Source organism: Myodes glareolus, chromosome 22, assembly GCF_982192425.1.
Source record: "Myodes glareolus chromosome 22, mMyoGla1.1, whole genome shotgun sequence".
Classification (NCBI taxonomy): domain Eukaryota; kingdom Metazoa; phylum Chordata; class Mammalia; order Rodentia; family Cricetidae; genus Myodes; species Myodes glareolus.
Window position 1 is genome coordinate 37,272,774 of NC_142047.1, and position 18,706 is coordinate 37,291,479.

Sequence of the window (18,706 nt, forward strand, 5' to 3'; positions counted from 1 at the left end):
TGGAGACAATGGAGGGCGGCAGAGCGCACGCGCGGCCCGCGTCCTCCTCCCCCCCCCCCCCCCGCCGGGTTAACCCTTTCGCGGCCCCTGCGGCTCGGCGGACCGCTGCGGTCCTGGAGGTCCCCACCCACCCGCCGCCTGCGCCCCTGGCGGTCCGGGAACCGGCAAGCTCCAGCCGCGGGGCGTATGCGACAGAAGCCCAGACTTCTTCCGGAACCAAGCACGGCTAGAGTCACCGAGAAAGTCGAGACACTACGTACAAGAAGAATCCTTGCGTGGGGGAGGGGCGGTGTCGGTTCTAGTGGGTGGGAAGAAAACAAGAAAAAAAGAAAACCAACTAACACCTGGATTTGAGGGTCATTGGGTGAGCCCCCTCCGCCACAAATCTGCCCTCACAGCACCCTCTGGTGGATATGCTGTGCGTACGTTTGGAGGTTCCCATCCTAGGACCCCAACCAACATTAGGAAGTTTTAGCATTTGGGGGGCAGTTAGCTTGGAACCAAACATCGGGAGTCTTAACATTTAGGGTTAGCTGTTAGGAGATACAACAGTGCCCTGGGGACATATAGGAATCAGGGTTTTGCTGACAAATCAGAACCAACTCTTTGGGTCTAAGGAAACCAGTCAATTCCTTAGGCTAGAATGTAATCCTCAAAAATCAATAGGTGGATAAAAAGCATGGAAATAGAACGATGCAGCTAAGAAGTGGTTTTTGAAACTCCTTGTCCAAGGCTGACTCCTGTTTTTGTTTACCATGTATTTTGAAATAGAGCCACAAGGCAAGGACACAGTGAGCACTCAATAAATATTTGTTGTCCAAACTTCATTTTGCAACAATCACCTTCCCAATTCAGACCCAGTCTTTCTCATATATCCACGTTACCTTATTTATTGGGCAAGTAATTTTCCAAGTGCTCAGCGCTGGATGTGAGCATCACCCAGTCCCTAGCTTCTCTGTGTCTTTGTCAAGTGTGCCAGGTGCTTCCAGAAATGGAGTGTGGAGGGTAGAGTTGGAGAGACCTGTCTCTTCCGGTGTGGCTAGCCTGGAAGGCCACAAGAAGATGTCTATTTGCAAGCATAGCGTTATCTGGGGATAAGCAAAAAGCCCTGAACAAAGAATTTTGAGAGTTTTGTAAGAAAAACTAATGCAAGAAATACCGAGGCTGTGCCACACACCTTTAATGCCAGCACTCAAGAGGCAGAGGCAGGGGGATCTCTGAATTTGAAGCCAGCCTGGTCTACAAAGCAAGTTCCAGGACAGCCAGGGCTACACAGGGAAACCCTGTTTTGAAAAACCAATGTGGGTATCTGTGTCTGGGCTAGAGAGATGACTTAGGGGTTAAGAGCATTTGTTGCTCTTGCAGAAGCCCCGGGTTCATTCTTAGCACCTATGTGGTGATTCACAACCATTCGTAACCCCAGATCCAGGGTACCCAAAAAGCATGCTCATGATGCACCTACCTGCATGCAGGCAAGGCAGTCATACACAAAAAGCAGGTAAATCTAAAACTTCATAAAATGTAAATATAGGACAAACACATTGAGATAATATCCAGGATATCTATCATCTGTGTCTAAATCAGTGTACAAATGTGTGTACTTCTAAAAGAGAAAAAGCATGACCTGAGGAAATAGAAAAGGAAATTACAGAGGCTGGAGAGGTGGCTCAATAGAAAGTGTACTGCTCTTGCAGAGGACCTGCGTTTGATTTATAACTCTAACTCCAAGGAATCTGATGACCTCTTTTGATTTCCACTGGCACCCACATGTAAGTAGCACTCACTCATGTAAACACAGACACATAAAGAAAAATAATACAAACAAATGATAAAAAAAGGGAACATTCAGCCGGGTAGTAGTGACACATGCCTCCCAGTACTCAGGAGGCAGAGACAGGCAGATTTTTGTGAGTTCAAGGCCAGTTTGATCTACAGAGTGAGTCCCGGAACTCGCTCCATAGCTACTGGGAAACCATGTCTCGAACCACCTACCCCCACACAAAAAGGGAACATTCATCAATTTTAAGTGGTATAGAAAAGAAACTAGATACTTGATCCTTCTATTTTTTTGAAGTTAAATACATTATAACCCTCTTAACAAAGTAGTTTTTGATCTTATTAATTTACTACACACACACACACACACACACTCATGCGCACACACATATACATAGGTGTGTGATAGGAATCCTGCTAGGTGTGGCAAGAGCTACTGACTGAGCTATCTCTCCAGGCCTAGTTTTATTTTGTATTACATAGCCCAGGTTAGCCCTTTATTCCCTGTATATAGAGTCTTGAGTTCAATCGCTAGTATTCCATGAACTGAGCATGGTGGTATACACCTATAATCTCAGCACACGAGAAGTAGAAGATCAGGAGTTAAATGTCATTCTCAGCTTTTCAATAAATTTTCCATGTATTGTTCTCCAGTCATGCCTTGAGGGAGGGGCTATCCCAAAGCTTGAAGAAATTGAGAAATTTGAACTTGGCCCCCTTTTAAAGTAAGACAAGTTCCTTCTTCCCCAACTAAAGATCTATGTACTTTCAGCACATACTTGAAGATATTTATGTATATCCACACATAGAAATTGGAGAGACACATGAAGCAATATAGTAGTCCCCTTGGGAGAGAGACAGTGGCTGCTAGGGCATTCTGGGAGACAGAATAGATAAAAACATTGTCCACATAATATATGTTTTAGTATTTTTGACTCTTTGCCATGTAAATTTCTTATTTAAACATTTTTAAAGATTTAGGTGTGTAAGTGTTTTGCTGAGGGTACATATGTGCACCGTATGCATGCAGTGCCCCCAGAAGTCAGAAGAGAAAGTCAAATCTCCTGGACCTGGTTAGGAACTACCACCATGCAGGTGCTGGACACTGAACTCTGGCCTCTGATAGACCAACTCATGCTCTTAACCGCCGAGCTATCTCTCCAGCACCTTATTTTTATTTATGGAACAGAATCTCACTGTGCAGTGCCACAGGAATAGATTTAAGTTCTTGATCTTCCTGCTTCTGCCTTCTGAGTGTCAAGGTTATAAGTGTTTACTGCCATGCTCACTGTGCCCTATAAATTTAGATGGATAAACAGAAAATGCATGCCATATGTACACGAAAAAGTCCCACAGCCAGTAGGAATAGAACTGAGCTTCAGTGCTTTAAAGTGGATATGCTAATCATGAAATCTCCAGATGACAGTTTTGTTTGCTCTGTATGCTTTTAAACAAAATGACAAAGATTAGGACTGATTCAAGCTATATTTCTTTTTGCAAATGAGCCATTTGGCCTGTAGTTTTATATTATATCTTACTGTTTATTAAAAGGCTGCTGCGCAGAGGTTTGCCACCCAAACAGTTGAGCGAAGCCCCCTCTTTCTGGAACACACTAATGCTGAGCTTCATTGCCCTTCTAAGAGACTGCCCTTGCAACTGCCCTGCACATGTACCCAAATTACAATTTTCTCTTGGAAGTGACGTTATGATATGGAACTGGGATTCAGCAGCTTGAGCCCTTCCTTTACCTGGCAGTAATTCATGACATTGCAACAAGCAGTCCTAAGGTCTTAGAGGAGTTCCATGTTGTCATGTGTTGCATCAAGAGTCCAGTGTGAGGGACTGGGGAGATGGCTCAGCAGGTAAAGCGTTTACCATGGCAGCATGAGAAAAATGTGAAAGAAGGGTTTGGATCCTCAGTACCCATGTAAATACCAGGTGGGCATGCCACCTCCTTGTACTCCAATCACATGGGAGGTGGAGACAAGGGATCCCCAGAGCAAGCTGGCCAGCTAGACTAGCCAAAGTGGCAAGCTTTGGGTCCAAGTGAGAGATCCTGCTTCAATACATAAGGTAGAGAGTTATAGAAAAAGACACCTGGTATATCTTCTTCTCTGGCCTCTAATGCGTATGTGTACATGCACTCCCACACATGTATGCCCACATGCACTGAACATGTAGACACGCACATACACACCTACGTCCACATACTGTGAAACCAGGCTGGCAACACATGACTGTAATCCTAGCTACTTGAGAGGCTGTGATAAGGGAATTGGGGTTTAAGACCCCCTGGGTTACAGAGTGAATTCAAGGCTAGCGTGGGTAATTTAGCAAGAATCTTTGTTTAAAAAAAAAAAAGTGGGGAGGAAGGTTTAAGACTATAGCTCAGTAGTCAGGCACTTGTGTAGCTCAGGGCCCTGGGTTGGATTCCTTGCACCACAGGGGGAAAAGGTTAATGGGTCTGGGAAAGACAGCAAATCCTTTCCTTTGTGTTCAGATGATATGCGTGGAAGAAGGATCCTCATGGGCACAGGAGACAATGGAGTCTCAGAACTTATCAATATTCCGTGACCCCCACCCCCCATAACAGCAGAGGTCCTATTTGAATTGGACCTCTATCAATAAAAAGAAAAGATTTTTATTTTATTTATGTTTATACCATGTGTGTAGTGGTGCCTGGGTAGGCCAGAAGAAAGTGCCGATCCCCTGGAGCTGCAGTTACAGGCAGTTGTGAGCTGCCCTGCATGGGTGGTGGGAAGCAAACCTGGGTTCTCTTGGAAGAGCAATAACCACTAGCCATTGCTACAGGTCGTTGACTTCTATCTTCCTTTCTTTCTTCCTTTTTTTGTCTTTATGTTCTTACTGTTTATGGGTGAGCTGCTTCGTGGCACGCTTTCGTGCAGCAGGGTTAATGAATATTGATTGACCCACCTTCTATAACCGGCAGGAGAAAGCTGATGAAACAGGTGTTGCAAAAGCCCACTGCAAAAGTGAAAACGCAGACAACGCTGCTACGAAGTCTGTTTCAATACCTTAGGAAATCTACAAGAAGTCTGGGGCTTGCACAGTTCAAACAATAAAGGGGATGGATTGTCAGGGCCAGCTCCCGGGTGACACTGGAGAACTTCTCGCTGTCTCTTAAGAGTGGCAGGATGGAAGGGCTTTCCACCCTTTGAGAGATCCCAGGCTCCTCCACTGGGAAAGATAAAAATCTTCCCCTGAGAAATGTCCTCTTGACCCCTCTTAGAGCTCTGTATGTTTTTATTGTTTAACTTGAAAAGAGAAAACTTGAGCAGAGAAACAAGCAACCAAATATGCAAAGCCAGAGGGCTAAGCGTGTGAGCCCATCCTCAAATATTTGCTGATTGACAAAGAGATAAAAATTACTAGTGGGTCTCAGAGCAAGGGTCCAAGGTTTCCAGGTGTAAAAGGATTTGGCGGCGGTGGTGGTGGTGGTGGGGAGCAGTGAGCTACCCCTACATCCTGCAGAAGAGGAAACGGGAGACTTGGAAGAGAGGGGTTGTATTATATAATGCTGGTGGGAATGTAAACTAGTCCAGCCAGTATGGAAATCAGCATCGCAGTGTTGCGGTTCCTCAAAACACCAAAAATAGATCCGCCATGTGATCCAGCTATACCACTCCTGAGTATTTACCAAAAAGATTCCATGTCAGTCTGTCACACAGGTTCCAGGACACCAGTGTTCACTGCAGGGCTGGTCATAGTGGCTAAGTTACGGATCAACCTACCGTTCTTTAATTTTTTTTTTACATTTGTACTGATTCATTTGTGTGTGTGTGTGTGTGTGTGTGTGTGTGTGTGTGGTGTCTATCTGTGGGTTCAGGTGTCAATGAAGGTCAAAGGCATTATTGCCTAACCCGGGTGCTTGGAACCAATTGTGGGTCCTCTGCAAGAGCAGTGTGTGCTCTTAACCACTAAGCCACCCTCCAGCACCCAGTGAAAAAGAAAACACAGCTGTGTTGAAATTTTGTGGCTAGCTGCTGTTAAAAGCCAGCTGAGGTCCTGGATTTCCTGGTCTCTGTGTATCTTGCTTTTCTTTGGCTTGCTAATTAAGTGACCTTCTGGAAAGACAGGAAGGTAAGAGCCCTGTTGTGTGGTCAGTACATTGAGGTCTATGTGACAAGGACCGCCAATGTTCCCCAGCCTCTGCCACAGACAGGACACTACTCGTGACTCTCAGGTGTGTGTAAGAACGAGAAAGCAGCCAGAGAGCTTTAGATTTTGCTTCAGAGTCCTCAGTCTTTGGTGGCAGAGTCATGACATGACTTTGTGGGTGGGACACAGTGTGGGTGAAAGATGTTAAAGAGGGGCCTGAGGAGGCAACTGAGAGGCACACATGCTCGGCTCCTTGACATTCTTTCTATAGAAAGGAGGAAAGCAGTGAGAAAGGGAGCACCAAGAATCTGTTCCAAAGTACTTTGCGTGTTCTTAGCAGGTGACATGCTGATTTTGAGACCTGGAAGCCCAGGTGTAGTAGCACAAGCCTGTTATCCTGGCACTTGAGAGCCGGAGGCAGGAGAATCAGATCAAAATCATTAGTGCTGCAGTGAGGTCCAGGCCAGCCTGGGCTACATGGGAACCTGTCTTTTAAAAAGAAAAGACTGGGAGAACTGGAGAAATGTGGGTGAAGGAGCCGAGAGGGGGGAAGTACTGCAGAAAAGCTCCCACAAGGTGATCCAGCACATTACCAGGATACATTTGGACAAACAGAGCTTTGTAATATTTTATCCATCCCCCAAAACATTTTTTTTTCGAAACAGAGTCTCTCTGTGTAGCTCTGGCTGTCCTGGAACTTGCTCTTTAGACCAGGCTAGCCTTGAACTCACAGAGATCCACCTACCTCTGCCTCCTGAGTGCTGGGATTAAAGCCATGTATCACCATGCCTGAATTTTCTTTTAAATTATTTATTTATTATGAATACAATATTCTGTTTGTGTGTATGTCTGCAGGCCAGAAGAAGGCACCAGACCTCATTATAGATGGTTGTGAGCCACCATGTGGTTGCTGGGAATTGAACTCAGGACCTTTGGAAGAGCAGGCAATGCTCTTAACCACTGAGCCATCTTTCCAGCCCCCCACGCCTGAATTTTTTAAAAGATTTTTTTAAATTTTTGTTTATGTGTATGTGTGTATATGCCACATGTATGCAGGTACTCATGAAGGCCAGAAGAAGGCATCAGGTCCCCTAGGGCTGAAGTTATATGCTCTTGTGAGCAGCCCCATCCTAGACCCCTGGAAGAGCAGCAAGTGATTAAACCAATGCCCCATCTCTCCAGACCCCTAATGATCCTGTTTTGATAGTGTACCCTAAGTTCTGGGATTGACTAAAACTTGACGTTACAGTTCACTCTAGAAGGTTTTTTAAAATAGATGCATGTGTTTCTTTGTATGAGTACCTTGGTATATGTGTTTGTACTCACCCATGTGCAGTTGCTTCTGTGCATGGGGAGACCAGAAGAAGGCATCAGATTTCCCCCACCTATTGTTTTGAGGCAGGGTCTCTCTCTGAACCTACGGCTCATGTTTTCTCAGCGAGAATGAATGCCAGCAAGCTCCAGTGATCCTCCTGTCCTGTCTCCACCCAACTAGGATCTGGTGCTACAGGTGCACGCCAGAGCCTAGATTTGTTACATGGGTCCGAGATCCAAATTCTGGCCCTCATGATTTCGAGTAAGTGTCCTTAATCACTGAACCATCTCTTTCTAGCTCTCTAGTAGTTTTTCGTTTTTGTTCTTTTAAAGAGCTTCAGTGTGTGAGAGAAACTCGATGGGCGGATGGGAAAGAAGGAATTCAGGAAAATAACTGGCAATCTTATGTTTTCTCCTAGATGTACAGAATTTCACAGGGTTAGAGAGATGACCCATTGATAGACTGCTCTTTCAGAGGACTTGAGCTCCACTCCCAGGACTCACACCGAAGGATCACCAAGTACCTGTAACTCCAGCTCCAGGGGATCTGATGTTCTCTTCTGGCCTTCTCGGGTAACTGCACCCATCTGTACATCATCCCCCCCCACCACACACACACACACACACACACACACACACACACACACACACACACACACTTAAAAATAAATAAAATAAGTTTTTAAAAAGAGAGTCACACATGAAGGGCTTCAGCAGTCTTGAAGTTACTGTTGGCTTCATAGAAGGTCCTTCTAACCTACCAAGCTCTCTGGGAGCGTGGCCAGGGTCCTGTTCTGAAGTTTGGAAATATTAAATAATTATTGAATTAAAAAGCAATGTGTACTTCGAAGTAAAGATGTATAGTGCCACAAGAGAGTTAAATTGGAGACCAGTCTTCTATCTTTGGAACACAACTCGCTCTTCACACCAAGGTCTCTGTTCACACTCTTTTATTTTTATTTTTGTTTTCCAAGACAGGGTTTCTCTGTATAGCTCTGGCTGGCCTGAAACTCACTCTGTAGACCAGGCTGGTATACACTCAGAGATCTGCCTGCCTCTGCCTTCCAAGTGCTGGAATTAAAGGTGTGCACCCTCTCACCAGGCACTTTGTTCACACTCTTAATGAAGTACTTTTCCTTTGAATAGTGTATCCTATATAAATCTTAATATACTGAAACATTCAAATGTCACCTTCAAGGTGCCACTTCAGGTCCTCAATTTAGGTTATTCCATCCTGACACATTGCTTACAAATCTATTATATAATTCAATTCTGCCAAGTATTTATCTACTGTATAGTGATCAATTGTTCCAGTTTTCTGGGATGCAAGAGGGTTTTTTTTTTTGATATAGTTCTAAAATCTGGACTATTCCTGGCAGAGACAACAGTGAGACAGTGAGATAATGGGATAATGGTCACCCTACCCTCTAACAACCAGCATTCCAGGGGTAATGGAGCCCACACCTTCTCTCCATTCATACAATGACTTGCACATAAAAATACTACTAATAGGGGCTGGAGAGATGGCTCGGCAATTAAGAGCACCAGACAGCTTGCGACCGTCTGAACACAGACATACATGCAGGCAAAACCCCAATGCACATAAAATAGAAATAAAAAAGAAATACTGGTATTGTAGAATATTATTTTAAGATGTGTTACATTTGTTTATGCTGTGCCAACATTTGTTTTAATGATGCAAAGATGTGTTACATTCTTTTGTTACATTTGTTTAACTCTGTGAAGCTGTGATTCTTTGTCTAAAACACCTGATAGTCTGATAAAGCGGTGAATGGCCAATAGTGAGGATAGGTGGGACTGGCAGACAGAATAAATAAAAGAAGGAGCAAGATAGAACAAGGAGAGGAGAACATCTGGGGCCAGCCACCCAGCTACACAGCAAGTCACAGAGAAAGAAGTAAAGTAAGATATTCAAAAGCAAGGAAAGGGAAAAGTCCAGAGGCAAAAGATAGACAGAATAATTTAGGATAAGAAAAGCTGGTTAGAAACAAGCCAAGCTAAGGCCAGGCATTCATAAGTAATAATAAGCCTCTGTGTGTTTATTTGGGAAAAAGCCAAAAAGAGTAAAACAACCAACAGCATACTGGTAATAGTAAGAATAATAGTTTATACTTGAGCCTTTACAACACGTCAGGTTCTGTGGATTCTTACAACAGTTAAATAAGACAAACCATTTCCATTTCTGCAGAGAAATCAACTATTATCTATTATACTAACCTTCTTGATTATTTTTTATTTCACCCTCAAAAATTATCTAAGATGCCAAAAACCACTTGTGTGGATTAATATATTGATAGTAATTATTAGAAATTAAAGTCGTGAATAAAAAAGTTATGATTAAATAGCAACTCTCATTAATACTAATTACACATCTTTTCTCTGCATGACAAACACTGGCTGTCCTGGAACTCCATTCAGTAGACCAGGCTGCCTCAAACTCAAGAAAGAGATTGCCTGCCTCTGAGGTGTATGCCACGTCCGCCTGGTTTAGTTACACATCTTAAGTGAAGAAACAAACAAAAACCAACAATTAGACTTTCCAAAACCAAAATTATAGATAGAGTTTATTTATTCTTAAATCATCCCTCTGGGTACATTCCCTCTATTGGTTATTAGCACAATAGGAGAATTCTACCGCACACTGGTGAGAGAAAGTGAAAGTAACATGTTAGTAGGATTATGAAATTGTTTTACCTTTGGGGACTTGCCTCCCCACCCCCAAACTGTCACGGAAACCCTCAAGAGCCCCTGAATACTTAAGAGGTGCGGCGGTACAGCACGAAACAATAAAATATGCATTTTATTTTTTTCAAATCCTTGATGGCAGGCATCAGAAAAGGTGTTTTCCTTTGGTACGGATATCGGTTTTGTTTATAGACTGTGTGAAGGAGAATACGGGAACATCAACCAACCAGAAAGTGGACCGGACAATTGGCATCTGCCTTCTAACCTCCGGCTCTTCGCGGGTCACCGACTCTATGCTGACCCTGGACTACAATTCCCAGCAGAGCTCACGGCAAAGGGGCGTGTCAGCAGCCGCACGGTGCCCGGTTGACTCCTACTGATGACGGAATGAAGGGGGCGTTCCTGTTTGGGGGCAGGCGAGGTTCGCCGTTGGGGGAGAGAGCACAAGGGGCGGGGTCTATCATTGGGTTAGCCAATGACTTACGGTCAAGCGAAAGGCGGGGAAACGGGCGTGGCCAAATCTATTGCCAGGCGTTGTGGAGCTTACTAGCCCGGGAAGTCTTGGGGTTTGGGATTGGGGGGGGGGGTTGCCGATAGGCACCCCCACAATCGGGATAAGGAAATGGCAGCGCGGTGGAGCAGCGAGAACGTGGTGGTGGAATTTCGGGACTCTCAGGTGAGCCGTGCGTGAATGGAGCTGCCTGGACATGCGCCTTCCGTGGCTTTCCCTCCCCCTCACCAACCTTACGCCGTCACATCCATCCCCTTGCCCAGGATGGGGAGATGGACATGGTGCTGACTTAGAGCTCTCAGAATCAGGAGAGTCTAGGGGAGCTTTGATAACTGGTCAGGGCAGTTAGGACAGGTGCATACGGGGTTTTAGGATTCCACACGGGCTTAAGCGTCTTGGGATACCGTGGCAGCGATAGTAAATGCTGGAGGGATTCTTCCCTTGTTCAAGGTAGAGAGCCGGGAGATGTCCACTCTCTGAGGCGGTCTGCTGCACTTGGTGACTTCGGGAAAGTTGCAAAACTTCTCTGAGCCCCAGTTACTTGAACCAACGTCGCTTTGAAACATTTTGGGGGTGAATTTGTGAAATACTGCTTTGTAGAGCCTCTGTTTCAGCCCCTGACCTAAGTAGTTGCTAATGTGGAAAATACTCTGCCGTTGACAAAATGCATGTATTGCTTAGGTCGGAGACCTGTGGAGTCTATGCCTGACATCCCTCTTTACACATCAGTTTTCTTACCTTCCTTCAGAAGGGAGGTCATTATACTTACAGGACTGGCGTGAGAATTTTATGAGGCCCGAAGTTTAAGATGTGTGGCACTGTGATGGGCATATGGTAAGCCTCAAAAATGGTTAACATTGGAGGCCAGCAAGGTGGCTCAGCTGGTAAAGGCACTTCCTGCCAAGCTTGCAGTCTGAGTTCAACCCCCAGGACCCACATATCATAAAGAGAACCAGCTCCTTGTCCTCTCACCTCCATACACATGTTGTGGCACACCCATACACAGTAAATAAATAAACATAATAAAAAGTATACCTTTAAATGTTAGTATGAGTTTTGGAAATGTTTCAGGCACGAAGACTTCAGTTCCATTCCTAGGACCTGTGTGGTGGAAGGACAGAGCCAGCTCCCAAAAGTTGTTCATGGACCTTCACATGTATGGCGAGACATGTGTGCTCACACTCAAAATAAATGAGATAAAAAACTAATTTAAAAATTAAACAAAAGACCAGGCATTGGTGGCACATGCCTTTAATTCCAGTTCTGGGGAGGCAGAGGCAGGAGGATCTCTGAGTTCAAGGCCAGCCTGGTCTACAGAACGATTTCCAGGACAGCCAGGGCTACACAGAGAAACCCTGTTTTGAGCCCCATCCCCCCAAAAAAAAAGTTTGCGTTGGCTGAATTTATTTTTTTTTTAGCATTTTTCTTTTCTGTCTTTCTTTAAATTAAAACAAATGATATTATTATAGTGAGTATATGATGTGTGAGTGTGGGTGTGTAGCGATCAGAGGACAGCCCTTGGGAGCCGCTCTCTTCTGCTGTGGGATTTGAACACCCACCTTAGGTCAGCAGTCATTCCCAGCAAGATTTGTTACCCAATGGGCCATCTTGAAGGCAGCCATTTAAAATATTGGGTGTATGGTTGTTTTGCCTGTATGCTTGTATGTGCATCATTTGCATATCTGGTGACTGCAGAGGCCAGAAGAGGGCATGGAATTACAAACAGTTGTGAGCCTCCATGTGGGTTTTGGGAATCTAACTTGTGTCCTCTGGGAGAGGAGGAACCAGTGTTTTTAACCACCAGGCCATCTCTCCTGCCTCCCCCTCCATCTGGCCCCACCTTTTTTTTTTTTTTTTTTGAGGCAGGATCTCATATGTAACCTTGGCTGTCTCTGTAGACCAGGCTGGCCTCAGACTCACAGAAATCCTCTTGCCTGTCTCCCAAGGGCTGGGATTAAAGTTGTGCTCTGCCACACCTGGGCCCTTTTCCTTTTATTTATTTATTTTTAATGACAGTTTCATGTACCCCAGACTGACTTTGAGCTTGACGTGTATCTGAAGATGATCTTGAATTTCTAATCCTCCTGCCTTTACCTCCTGAGTGTTTAGATCATTGGTGTGCACTACCACACATAGTTTTCTGCAGCACTCAGGGTTGTACATGCTAGGCAAGCACAATAACTGACTGAGCTACATCCCTATATACTTTACCAGTTTTCTATACTGAGTCTTCCATATGCCAAGCTTTGTGTTAGGCAGTTTCTCTCCATATTCATTTTTTCTACTTAATGAAAGAGCCATGCAGACTAAGTAGGTATTATCCTTTTATACCAAAATGGGAAGCTGACTCTGTTTGGCTGATGGTGGGAGACCTGGCCAAGGCCTCCTGTATGTTCTGATGGCATTGGGATTTGGACACAGCCTCTGACCCCAGAGCCCATTGTATTATTTCATCTTCTAAATCTCATAATGTGTCACACATAGGTTCGTAATAAATATAACATCTCCCTTTCCTGTTACTTAGGACATTTCTTGACAGTTTCTTTTTATTTATCCAACAAATATTTATTGAATACATTCTTATACTTTTTGTTGTAATACTACCTAGGACTGAGCTATCTATCTAGCCCTGAATACTTCCTGTGTTCCAGACTTATTCAGTTATTTACTTAATAAGGATCGATTGATTTATTTCAGTTTTTATGAGCATGGTGTGCTTGTATGTGTGTATGCATGCTTTTGTATGTATATACACATGTGTAGGTGCACATGCAGGCGGAGGCCCAAGGTCAATGTCAGGAATCATCCTGATTGCTTTTCCACCTTATTCATTGAGGCAGGGTCTCCCAGTGAAGCCCAGAGCTTGCCAGTGTGGCTAGTCTTGCTCTGGAGGTCCCCTATCTTAGCCTTCCAAAGTTAGAATTACAGAAAGGTTTCCATGCCCATCCAATGTTTATGTGGTTTTCTGGGGATCTGAACTTTGGTCCTCATGATGGTAAGCAAGTGTTTTTACTGTTGAGCCATTCCCCCAGCTCTACCCCCTTTAAAAAAAAAATAAGGGTTTATTGAGCTCCTATTGGGTGCATACTGTGCTAGGCGCAGTATTGCTCTCCAGTTGATTTTACACTGAGGGAAATCTAGATTATAGTAAGTGGGTGATGCAGGTCTTCTTAAAACCCCATCCTGTCTTTTGCTGTGAGGATTACTATGTGAAGGAGCCACCCACCACTCTGCTCCGGGTGCCCTCCGATAAGTAGGCACCGTGGAGAATTTGACCAACAGTCTTTCGGATTAAGGGATCTTGAAACGCTTGGTACTGTCAGCATTGTCAGTGTGAGGCCTGCTTTCCTAAGGGAGCTGCCAGACTCTTAGGGGGAAAAACATATTGCAGTTACCCTTCTTGTTAATTGCTTTCGCTGGGGATCAGAACAGAACTGAACATGTATCACATGTCTAAACCTGCTAATTTGAAAGATGATAATCTATAAATCTTTTAATTCTCACAGAAACCTGGGAAGTTTCACCCCTATTTCTTTATAGAGATGTCACTGAAGAGACCTGCAGAGAGGGTTCTGACACCTATATTGGAGTGCTAGGAAGTAGGAGCAAATAATTAAGCCTAAACAGCAGTTGACATGGCAGGAGAATAATGTAAATTGGGTAATTTAACTGCCTTGTGGGAGTTTCTGTTTTTCCTTTGGATTTTTCTATTTAGTTTAAAGGGTATATATAGAGTGTGAATTTGCCAGTTTTTTTCTGATGCTGATTGGCAAGAGGCAGAAACCTATTTTATTAACTTTTCTACTGCACAGAAAGAAAAAGTCAAAACTTCATGTTGCCTCTCTAAAATAGAGGGCCAGAATAGTAAACTTCTCAAAATGCTTCATATTGTTTTTGTTTGTTGTTTTTTTTTTCTTTTTGAGGCAGAATTTCTCCATATAGCCACAATGACTATCTTGGAACTCTGTAGACCATGCTGGCCTCAAACTCACAGAGATCTCCCTGCTTCTGTCTCCTGAGTGCTGGGATCAAAGGTGTGTGCTACCACTACTGCCCGGTACCATATTCTTATTTTATATTCTAAAAAATAATTTTAGTAGGCTGTGGTGGTTTGAATAAGAATATCTCCTAGACTCATATATGTGAATGCTTGGCCCCCATCTTATGGAACTGTTTGGGAAGGATTAGGAGGTGTGGCTTTGGAGGAGGTGTGTTCCTGGGATCCAGCCTTTAGGTTTCAAAAGCCCATGCCATTTCTGGTTAGCTTTCTCTGCCTCCTGCTTGTGGTTTAAGAAGTAAGCTTTCACCAGGTTGTGGTGGTGCACATCTTTATTCCCAGCACTCTGGAGGCAGAGGCAGATCTCTGTGAGTTCAAGGCTAACCTGGTCACAGTGAGTTCTAGGACAGTCAGAGCTACACAGAGAAAGCCTGTCTCAAAACTACTTCCCCCCCCCCAAAAAGTTGTAAACTCTCAGCTACTGTTATAACACTATGCCTGCTTGCCTGTTGCCACATTCCCTGCCGTGAGTCATGGACTCTGGCTCTCTGAAACCATAAGCCCCAAATTAAAGGCTTTCTTTTATAAATTGCCTGGGTCACGGTGTTTTGTCACAGTAATTGAAAAGTAACTAAGACACAGGCCAGAGTGTTTGCTGTCAGGCTGATAACCTGAGTCTGATCCCCAGGGATCACACTGTGGAAACAGAAAACTGACTCCTCTGGCTTCTACATTGGGGCACTGCGGCATGCGCATTTGCCATCCCTAACACACACAAATAAATAAGTGTGAGTTTTAGAAATTTAAAATTACTTTAGGACTAGGGATGTAGCTAATGAAAGAGTGCTTTTCTGGCATGCTTGAGGCCCTAGGTTTTTTTTCTATTTTATATATTATTACTATCTTTTTTTTTTCTTTTTTCTTTTTTTCTTTTTTGAGACAGGGTTTCTCTGTGTAACAGTCCTGGCTCTGCTAGAATTCATTTTGTAGACCAGGCTGGCTTCGAACTCTCTGAGATCTACCTGACTCTGCTTCCCCTTCCCAAATGCTGGGATTACAGACGCGTACCACCACCACCTGGTTATCATCATCATCATCTTTCTGTGTGTATATGTGTGTACTCTACCTGTTTTTACCTCCTTAGCTCTGGGATTACAAGCATGTGCTACAATCCCTGTCTGTCAAGAACAAACAAAAAAAAATCCCCAGAAGACCCAGGCTTGATTTCCAGCACCCACTTGGCAGCTCCCAATGGTCTGTGTGAGTGCAGGTCCACGGGTGCCACGGCACATGCGCAGTCAGATGGCAGGTTTTATTTTTATTTTTTTCTAAGACAGGGTTTCTCTGGTAACAGCCCTAGCTGTCCTGGAACTCTCTAGACCAGGCTGGCCTTGAACTTGCAGAAGATCTACCTCCTCTGTCTCCCGAGTGCTGGATTACAGGAGTGTGCCACCATTCCTGTCTCAGCTGACAACTTTTATGTGTCAGTTCTGTCCTCCCTCTGTGAGATCTGGGGAACTAACTCAGGTTTGCCCCAAAGCTCTGCCATATCTTCAGGTTCGATGGAGTGTTTCTCAGCTCTTGGTGAGCTTAGCTTGCTGCACTGGGATCTTGGAAATCCAGTGGCCCTCAAAGTCACTCTGGTCCCACAGTCACGGAGAATGATGACTCAGGATAATAGAAGAGCAACCACGGCAAGTTTCCGTGAGAGGTAGAGTGATGGCTCCTCCCACAGGGGAGGAGGCTCAAAATGAGTTGTCATCTGGTAACCACACTCTTGTGTGGCAAGTCTCCTGGTTCAGTCTATATATAAATTAGGCGTCGATTTGGGATGAATCTGGGAACACACACACACATTTACATGTATATGTATCTATAAGTGTGTGTGTGTGTGTGTGTGTGTGTGTGTGTGTGCACATGCATGTAGAGGCTAGAGGTTAACCTTGGGTTTTGATCCTCAGGAACCATCCACCTGTCCTTACCTCATCTCCTCAGCACTGGGATTGCAAGCATGTGTTACAGTACCTGGCTGTTAACAACAAAACAAATCCCCAGAGCACCCAGATTTGATTTCCAGCACCCGTATGACAGCTCACAACTGTCTGTTACTCCACTTCCAGAGGATTCAACGCTTCTGGCCTCTTCTAGCACTGGACACACACATGGTCCACAAACATACATATAGGGAAAAATACACATAAAATAATAAAAAAAATTGTGTGTGTGTGGGCACATGTGTTTGTACACATATGTAGGTGCCTGCAGAGGCCAGAAGAAGGTCTCAAATTCCCTGGACCTACAGTTATAGGAGGCTGTGAGCAATCTGGGAACTAAACTCAGGTCCTCTGTAAGAGCAGCAAACTCTCATAAACACTGAGCTGTTGGGAGAGGCTGTTCATCCATTCCTGGCAGTTTCGACCCAAAATAACCACATAAAAACTGTATTATTTGCAATACTGTTTGGCCAATAGCTTAAGCTATTGGTATTTCTAGTTTGTTCTTATATCCTAAACTAACCTATCTCCATTAATCTGTGTATTGCCATGTGGCTGTGGCTTATTGGCAAGGTTCTGGTGTGTCTGTCCCTTGTGGAGGTTACATGACTTCTCCCTGACTCTGCCTACTCTCTCTATATCTTTTCCAGCCTGACTATATTCTGTTAAGCCGTTAACCAAAAGCAGCTTCTTTATTCATTAACCAATAAAAGCAACACATATAACAGAAGGACTTCCCACACCAGGCATGTGGATCTTTGAGTTCAAGGCCAGCCTGGTCTATAGAGTAAATTCCAGGACAGCCAAGGATACACAGAGAAACCCTGTCTCGAGGGGGAAAAAAAAATGAATACACTCTTAGTTTGGGTTTTCATTGCTGTGAAGAGACACCATGACCATGGCAACTCTTTTTCTTTTCTTTTCTTTCTTTCTTTTTTTTTTTGAGACAGGTTTCTCTGTAGCTTTGGAGCCTGTCCTGGAACTAGCTCTTGTAGACCAGGCTGGCCTTGAACTCACAGAGATCCGCCTGCCTCTGCCTCACGAATGCTGGGATTAAAGGCATGTGCCACCACCACCCAGCCCATGGCAACTCTTATAAAGAAAACATTTAACTCTTATAAAGAAGACATTTAATTTGGTGGCTTACAGTTTCAGAGGTTCAGTTCATTATTATCATGATGGAGAGCATGGCAGCATGCAGGTAGATGTGCTGGTAGCTGTGAGTCCTACATCTTGTGGACAACAGGAAGCCGACTGATTTACTTGAGGGGGATATCTTGAGCATAGGAAACCTCAATGCTTGCTCCACTGTGACACACTTCCTCTAACAAGGCCACACCTCCTAATAGTGCCACTTCTTTTGGGGGCCACTTTCTTTCAAACCACCACAAACACTAAGTCTCTAATACCAGCACCTCAGAGGTAGAGGCAGGGAGGATCAGGAGTTCAAGGTCATCTTCCACTACGTAGCAAGTTTGAGACCAGCTTGGGTTATCGGAGACCCTATCTCAAGCAACACAAAACCCCAACAACAAAAACAAAAACCTGAGACCAGCACTTGGGTGCGATTTATTTGTAAGAGATTCAACGTAAAGATGCAAAGAAAGTGGGAAATATGGTCTAGCAGAGGTCAGGGTTTGGAGGCAGAGTGTGGTGCTGGATCCAGGTGATGCCACCGTGGGCCTGCTGATCTTGGTTTACTACCTAAGCTTCAGTTTCCTCATCCGAAAGCAAGGCAGGCACTAGGCACTTGTGCCCTCCAGAGCATCCAGTACAGTGAAAGTCTACAAAGCAAAATCAGAGAGCAAAGTCACAGGGAGTAGAGATTGGACAAAAGGAGCCCCAGCCTCCCTGGACATTAGTCAACTTAAAACAATACCCACCTATAGCTGAGATTTCTGTGGGTCAGAAGTCTAGGTGCTGCATGGCTGATTTCTCTGTTCAATGCCTCACTGCCAAAATCAAGACATCTTTGAGCTGTTTTCACCTGGAGGCTTCACTTAGAGTAATCTGCCTTCAATCTCAATCAGGTGTTCTCAATATCCAGTCTCTAGGGGTCTCGGACAGAAGTTCCTGCATTCTTACTGCTTGTTACTGAAGGGTTATTCTCAGCCCCTGGAGATCAGGTCCTTGCCCTGTGGCCCCTTTCATAGGTGGCATAGAGAATCCCCCTCCCTTCTAACTTCCAGATCAGTTTAAATGGCCAGCGTGATTAGGTCTCTCAATTGTTGCCTCCCTTCCTAACTATTCATCATCCCAAACAGAAAGTCTATACTCATTAAACACAAT

General features: G+C 44.4%; 1 protein-coding gene and 1 long non-coding RNA gene across 4 annotated transcripts in view; both read left to right on the forward strand.

Moving 5' to 3' along the window:
- Positions 1–5,738: 5,738 nt before the first annotated feature.
- On the forward strand, positions 5,739–10,320 carry LOC146890151 (uncharacterized). Its single transcript, XR_014999028.2, has 3 exons — positions 5,739–5,877; positions 7,629–7,782; positions 10,058–10,320. It is a non-coding gene; the product is annotated as an uncharacterized LOC146890151 (long non-coding RNA).
- A 102-nt stretch (positions 10,321–10,422) lies between these two features.
- Wdr59 (WD repeat domain 59) overlaps positions 10,423–18,706 on the forward strand; it is a 69,899-nt gene continuing 61,615 nt past the window's right edge. The window contains exon 1 of one of the 3 annotated variants that reach the window (XM_048437233.3): positions 10,423–10,591. In XM_048437233.3, coding sequence (XP_048293190.1) covers positions 10,538–10,591 — 54 coding nt within the window. In that variant the 5' untranslated portion in view covers positions 10,423–10,537. The remainder of the gene's footprint in view (positions 10,592–18,706) is intronic. The other 2 variants (XM_048437227.3, XM_048437228.3) reach the window with 2 other exon arrangements.